General features: G+C 51.4%; 1 protein-coding gene across 1 annotated transcript; it reads left to right on the top strand.

The window, feature by feature from the left end:
• The first annotated feature begins 5,568 nt into the window (after nt 1-5,568).
• LOC146186742 (endothelin-converting enzyme 1-like) lies at nt 5,569-7,554 on the top strand. The gene has a single exon (XM_084608105.1). The coding sequence runs from the start codon at nt 5,569-5,571 to the stop codon at nt 7,552-7,554; it is 1,986 nt and encodes a 661-aa protein (XP_084464231.1).
• Nucleotides 7,555-7,839: the final 285 nt, after the last annotated feature.

The following is a 7,839-nucleotide window of genomic DNA, read 5'->3' on the forward strand; positions in this document are numbered from 1 at the left end:
GCAAACCGTCTGTAAAAGGGCCGCAAGCTGCGTTCGGTAGGTGGAAGGAAGGGCGTCATCGATGGCGGTTCGGAAGAAGTCGTCTGGCAACGAATCAGGCGTCGATCAGACTGCAGAGCATCGATATAGTTACCACATTTGGTCTTGGAGGCATCCAGGTCAGACAGAAGGTGGGCTGGTTCAATGGAACTGGGAGATTCCCCCGTAGCAAAGTAATCAGGTGCGGAGACGGATTGTAGATGAGTAGCTTCGTGAAGCCACCGTGAACATTGAGAACAGCAGACGACAGCGGCAGGTGCTTGCGGTGGATGAAGGATGCAGACGGCGTAAATAGAACACTAACGGCTGACACGGCAGGACACGAAAGAGGCACAAGGGCACAAGCTTCTGGAGCTATGTCGACATCTTCAGCGATGGTAAGCTTTTGAGGACACACTGAACGGTTGTCGTCGTGCAGTACGTCGCACAGTGCAGAAAATTCCACTTCAGCTCGGGCGCAATCGATCACGGCGTTATTTTTAGACGAAGTCCCATCTAAGGATCACATCGTGAGAACAAGACGACAAAACTGCGAACTCGACACTGTATAAAAGACCTTCAATGACGACACGCGCTGTACATGCTGCTAAAGGTGCAATCCTCTCTTCGCTGGCAGTGCGGAGCGAAAAACCGTTAAATGGCGTTGTAACTTTTCGTAATCGTCGGCAAAGTCGCTCATGAATCACAGACACTGCAGCACCTGTATCGACCAGCGCATGTACAGGCAGACCATCGCTAGAGATGACTATAACGTTCGGGGGCGAAATATGAGGCCTTGAGCTTTTCGCAGAGCAAGCAGTTCTCGCCTCAAGAACCGCGGAACTTAGTTTCCCTCATCAGCAGGGGGTGGTCGCCGGCACATTGGTGACAGTGACCTGCGACGTGGAGAAGGAGAACGATGGGTCGTGTACGAACGCTGTTCGGCGGCGTATGCAGGTGAAGACGGAGCAGAATGAAGCAGCGGTGGGGAGTACTTCGAAGACGCAGGCTCGGGACGCGCAGCCATGCGGCGACGGCGCCGACGGGCCACGTGTCCAGGGCAACCACAGTAGTAACTTGGGCGATTGTCCGAAGTGTGCTACGGGTTGTAATAGCGCGGAGTCGCAGGATGAAGCGGTGTATAGCGTAGGACAGGCTGCACGGGTGGTAACGGCTCAGGCGGAGGCCGCGTAGGTCAAAGGGGCTGGGACAGAAGGTTGGCTATATTGTAGTGGTGCTCCGACGTATGTCAAGGGAGCGACAGCAGGAGCTTCAGGAAGCGTGGGAAGTACTGTGACCTGTTCGCGGATGACCTGCTGCAACTTTGGAACCAAAGGAGGGGAAGCGTCAGGACGATGGGGAACGAGGGATGTATTTTCGGGGTTTCCTATTGTACTGGGGAACAAAATACAGACGTGAGGGTTCTTTATCGCAAATAATGAAACGTGGTTTGTGCCGGTACTCTTCAAAGTAGCAACACCATTTAATGTGTAAGTCATTAATCAGTAACTTAGGTAAATAATGTCAATTAAGGATTCCAAAGAAAACCTTTTCTGTGGCGCTCAAGGTAGCTTCCAGCGATATGTATCTGGTTTCCTTCCCCTGCCTCAGAAATGTCTTTTTTCCCCCTTGGATCAAATTTGCTTACACAAGCAGTATATGTGTAAAAATATATCATCCGATGACTACATCACCACTGATCCCACTGAAGGTCCTTATATTTGCTTGAGTGACAGCCTTTTATCACTTTAACAGGCTAGAAAATTCACATGAATACGGAATGAAGGCTGATATTTTCTTTCGTATATTTTCTAGGATGCCTGAGGAGAGGCAGCGTGTACCTGAGTGACGTCCTCTCCAGGAAGACCGCGGCAGCAGTCAAGCGATGGCTCGTAACAGTGAAGTAATGGGACTGCAGGCACAATGAGCAGGGAAACGTGACATCTTCAACTCAGCCTAGAAGCTGAATGCCAGAATAAATTGCTGTGAAGCCTCACAAACTTAGTAAGCTGTAAGTGCCATTTTTTTATTCGGAGGGCTTTGAGCCTTTCGAATATTTAAGAAAGACCAATAAAAAGTGCTGTTTAAACCTACATTTGTCGATGCACAGGCTTTTTTAAGCTACATACGTATGGGTTGCTTTTCACCTGCCCGGAGAACAGCACTGCTGATGCCACAAAGTTAGAGCCCGCTTGGAGGAGAAGATGCGCATCTCAAAATGCTGCCGCAGCGCTAATTTTCAGCAACAATAGCACTGCGCACGCTTTAATGGGTAAACGATAGGCCATGGATGAGTAGATCACTAATTACACATGGATAGGCCACTGGGCAGCGTGTAGTGCCGAAGTAGTTGGGCCATGTGGGTAAGCCAGCGCCCATGCATGACCCTAGCGTGGCAGTAGGCTGGTCAAGTCGGCAATACTCATTGGCCCGAGGTCTACTGCCGATGGTGGATAAACCACCTGCCAGCGGGTACCACCAACAAGGTTGGGCCATGTGTGGGTAAGCCATGGCCCATGCATGACCCAAGTGCGGCAGTAGGTTGGCCAAGTCTGCAAGCCATGGCCCATGCATGACCCTAGCGCGGCGGTAGGCTGGCCAAGTCGGCCATACTCGTTGGCCCGAGGTCGATTGCCGATGATTGGCCATTCTTAGGCCATTGTCAATCCCCGACCTCGGGCTGAGGTTGGTCGCCTAGGTTGGCCCGGTGAGTTTCAGTCGGCCATATTGCCAAGGGCCGAGCGCGGGCCAACCATAGGTTTGCCGCTTGGGATGGCAGGTGGTCAGTTGATGCGTACGAGACCACGAAGACTCAGGGCGACACAGACCCAAGCCACGGCTCGCGTTTGAATGCCCGGTAGTCGCTGTGCTTTGTTCCACGAATCAAGTGAGAGAAAAGAAGCCTCGCCCAGTCCACACCGTCTTCTTCCTCCGAATCTGTCATTCTTTTTCTTCTACCGCAAGCGCTGTCTCCGCCGTCACCTATGCTTCCGCGAGGAAAAGAAAGAAGAAGACATTCCTAAGGGGCGCGGATGTTGATGAAAGGGCTCCCGGCAATGAGCGGAATATTTCTTCGCGAAAGAGGTGCGCTGCGCTCCGGTCTAACGAGTCCACCACCTTCGACTACAGACCACACTTCAAGCCGATCTGCGGTGAGTTGTAACTGATTTATTTTCTTCTTTTCAGCTGCTAAGCCTCTCGCTTGTGTAAGCGGTGGGTTCGTGAGTGTAACTGGTTATGACGTCCTTCCCCCAGCTCCAAGAGGCGTACATCACTGAACTCTTTTTATCCGTACAAGTTCCCTATGTAGTTAAATGTCACCGTTGCACGGGTATAGAGAGACCAGAAAAGAAGGACCCGCCTATGATACAGATATCCTTCGGGCCTTTTGAACAGTAAAGCTTACGCCTAGCTATTTCGTAGTGCGTGTCTATGTTGGCGGCTCAGTTAGTTTGTTTCGTCTTCGTAGCAATGTGTTAAAGAATTTCACGTTCTTATTAAGCATGACCATCTGTGCACTGTCAATAACCGTACTGATATGACGCTTGGTCGCTGTTCATGTAGGAGTGCTATTTCAGCTTCCGCCTGTTCCGAGCGAATTTCAGTAAAATATGGCTACGGAATTCGAAAAGTGGCAGACTGATGACAATTCAGAAGTGGCGAGCTAATGTTTCTACATTTCATGGCCGTAGCGTGTTAACATACTACTGAAACGCTTCCCGGTTTGAAATGAAGCACGTCGACAAGCCGAAGAGAGCAGTAAATGTTAGCCGCAGTAAAGTGTCGGTGGAACTTTTCTGAAGTGTTTAGATGTTCTAAAAATCCATATGTGACGATGGTGTGGTGGCTAAAGAGGACTGTACATACGCATCCATTTCCGGTCCGTCAATGCGTACGCGTGGCCTGTGCATGACCTGTTCGAACCTCCTTCTCGTCTATAGTTAGGGCCTGTCCTTGACTACATAGTTGCAGTACGATAGGCTCAACGCTGGACCACTAATGTCCAGGAGTTTAACGCCGACTGTCGGCATGCCAACAATTCACTTGAAAGAGCTGTCGGGCAAAACCGATGTTCCTCTATCTACTTATTCTCTTGACACAGCACGTCCATCATGTACAGAGACGATGTTTGGCGACATTATAGCAGATGCGAACATTTGCGTCTCAGAGGTATAACTTCTAAGCCCCTCTGATGGCAATCATCGGCTGAAGGAATGCAAACAAGTGCTTCTAGCCATATTCAGCTGCAGCTGTTGAGAAACAATGCTGTCTGCCCTAATATTGAATTCTAGAACGTAGACGCCACCACAGCGGTTTGTTTAGTATGGCGTTCCGCTGGAGTCTCAAAGACGCGAAACTGCGGTGGCTGCATTTCGGTGGGGCGAAATGGAAATAGACCCGAAATGTACTACCATTTCTTATCTGTCGGTGACCTAAAATAACTTTGCGAGACACACCTAGCAAATTCGAACCCAAAATGTCTGCTACAGAAGGAGTACACAACCTCGCAACTATTACTGAAGCCAATCAACCGCGTGTTCTACTGTCACCCCATCGCATCGTTTTTATTGCGAAAGCAATACTACTCTAGTAGGTTTCGAGCCTTCAGCGTAGCGCGGCGGTAGCCACGTACGTCTTACCCACGTGACGCTGTGACATCACACCCCACGTGACACTAGAGTCAGAGCTGGGCTACCAACTCAAGCGGTCGGCGTAGCGCGGCGGTAGCCACGTCTTACCCACGTGACGCTGGACGTCACACCCCACGTGACACAAAAACGAGAGATGGGCTCCCAACTCAAGCGGTCGGCGTGGCGCGGTCGGAGCCGATGCTCAGTTGGCAGGAGCTGCCAACTTTGGTCTCTCGTTTCACATGGGACGGTTATGTCAGAATCAGCCTGCTAGGACCCTGGCATTCACGTTACTCCTATAGGCCACTAAGGCAATATCATACGGCTTGGTTAAAGCGGGGCTTTATATGTGGGCTGAGGAAGAAGAAAAAAAGAAGAAGAACGCTCGGTCACCCATAGCTAATGCTTTCGCTCAATATTTGGTTCAGCAGCGTTGAACTCTTGTAATTTTTTATTGTCGTCGTCTTCATAAGCTCCTAAACAAAAAGAACAACTACGAGTCGATATTGCTAAACATAGGCTTTCATCCGTCTCCTCGGTCTAACTACGTTAAACTGCTACCGCATTGTTTAGCGAGAGGTGCTTCTATAAGCATTGTGCTGATTATCACTCTACGTGCCCCAGTTTAATTTGGTTGGTATAGATTTTTACGATTTAACTGTATGCAATGAACTCCATGGTCAAATCCGTTAATGACTTTGACAGAGTGAATACAGCTTTGCGTTCGGACTTCTAACACGCAAAAATTATCAACAAACATCTGCAGTTATTTCACATGAGCTTTTTTCTTTTCGCTTTCCAGCTAACCTCTGATTCCGGGCAGCCTAGCAGCAATGAAAGCTCTGAAGAGTCGTCTCTCATCCTAATGCTCCCCTATGTGAGTTGGACCTGCTGTCTGACCGTAGTGTTTGTTGCCATTATGGTGATTATCTTCATGGTGGGGGTAGCGCTGACGCTGTCTGGACCCGGTCCCCGTGTGTCTCACCGCGTCCCGAGAGCAGGCGGCGACAACCAGACATGCGCCACGAGACGCTGCACCTGGCTGACACGCACTCTGAGCGACTTCTCGCCAGACAGCGCTCCCTGCGACGACTTCTACCGGCACGTTTGCAGGACGAGGAACGGCCAATGGCTGAGCCGCACGGGTCACATGGACTTCGACGTGAACCGTGCCGTCACAAGGCTTCTCCGGAGATCGCTGTCGGCAAGCAAGAAAGGAACGGCCACGCGTAAGGCCGCGAGTCTCTACGCAGCCTGTACTAACATTATGAGACGCGACAAATCTGAAATCGACGATTTGCGCAGTTTCATGCGCGCCGTGGGACTAGACCTGTTCTCCATTGGGGGCAAGGACAAGAGAAATGCTGTGGACATCATGTGTCTCCTCTTCTTCCGCTACGGTATTAACACAGTGCTGTTCTTTGCTATGCACGATCTGATCTCCGTGAACGGGAAGAAACTCGTGAGCGTAGGCTTCAACAAGAACTTCGAAGCTTGGGTCGTAAACCGCGAGAATCTGGTCAGGACGAGCAAGATCACTCACTATTACGTTCACTACGTCGGCGCCTACCGCAACTCCAGCAGCAACGATACGTGGGACGTGCTCTCAATGGTGTCTGAAGCAGACAACGTGGCCGCCTCTCTCCTGGCGACTCACCGACGCAGAAGGGACGAAACCTACGCACAACTGAGAGTCCGACATCTGTCACGTTTTACGCCCAAAACGGTGTCCCGTCAGGAATGGGAGGAAGCATTCGCCGTACACAGCCGATCGGAGTACGCCGCTAACGACTCGCTGCACGTGAAGCCTTCCGCGCTCAAGTTCTTCAACGCCCTGCTTTCCAGACTGAGCCCCCGCGGCGTCAAGTACGAAATGGCCTGGTCCCTACTGAGGAACTACGGCCCTTACGCAGACAGACGCCTGACCAGCAGCATAGCCAGACATAACCAGACATGCCTGGAAAGAGTGGCTGCCGTTATGGGTCCCGCGCTCTACGGCGCCTTCATCTTCAGAGCGGTCTCTCCGAAGGTCATCCAAGAAGCTACTCGCTTGGCTCTCGACATTCGCAAGCAGGCCGAAATAGACATTGCTCGGGCAACGTGGCTGGGCTCGAGAGTGAAGCACCACGCACTGAAGAAGATACAAAATATAAGCTTTCACATCGGCTTCCAGAAGCAAGTGCAGACAATGGAAGACCTCGACAGCTATTACCTGAACTTCCCTTCAGCGAGCGCGCGCTTTTTTCTCAACTGGCTGCGTGCGTCTAAGCTGGTACGCGCTAAACGGCTGGGCAACCGGGACATCTTGCTGCCGCATCGGGGTTTCCCAACGGCCGCCTACGTGGGAACGTCGAACGCAGTGTTCATATCGGCAGATTTGCTCCGTCCGCCAGTGTTCGTGGCAGCCGGACCAATATCGTTCAACTATGGCGGCTTAGGGCACATCATCGCTCACGAAATCGTTCACGCATTCATGACGTCAGTGAAAGAATCCGAAATGAAATGGGGCTCCGTGGCGCGCAAGGATGCCTTGGAAGAAAAAATGCGTTGTCTGAGGCAGTCTCACGAGGAGGCGTTAGGAGGCGCTACCATTTCGTCGCGCCACAGTTCGGATTCGGAGAACGTCGCCGACCTCGCCGGTGCAGTTCTGGCTTTCAGGGCGTACGCTAACCTGAAAGGCCGCAACGCGACGCTAGGGCGAGGGCCATCCGAGGAACAGGAGCAGCTGTTCTTCGCTGGTCTCTGCCTCAAGCACTGCGAGCGCGAAGAACACGACGCGTCTCTTTTCACGCCGTCGCCTCTGCGGTGCATCGCGCAGCTGAGAAACATGCACCAGTTCGCGAACACATTCCGTTGCCATGACGACGATCCTATGAACGCCGCCACAAAGTGTTCCGTCTTTTGACGTCTGCCTTATGGCAAATCTGATGCACTCATTATTTTTGCTTTGTTCCTTTGCTTCCCGATAATCTGTGCTATCGTCTTATTCAAACCAGGAAGTGATCAAGATATATTTGCGCGGGTCATACTATGTACAGCGCGTGCTTTCAACTTCCAAGTTTATTCTAAAGTTACACGCTAGTCAGCAGTGTGGTATTGTCGGGCTTGTGCTGAAACAGCTTAAGCGGGACTGCCGGTCACATTATTCTACGATAGGCGACAACTCCGCTTTCCTACATAGAAACTGCAA

This window comes from Amblyomma maculatum, chromosome 6, assembly GCF_055883805.1.
Source record: "Amblyomma maculatum isolate TAMU_Amacu chromosome 6, ASM5588380v1, whole genome shotgun sequence".
Taxonomy (NCBI): domain Eukaryota; kingdom Metazoa; phylum Arthropoda; class Arachnida; order Ixodida; family Ixodidae; genus Amblyomma; species Amblyomma maculatum.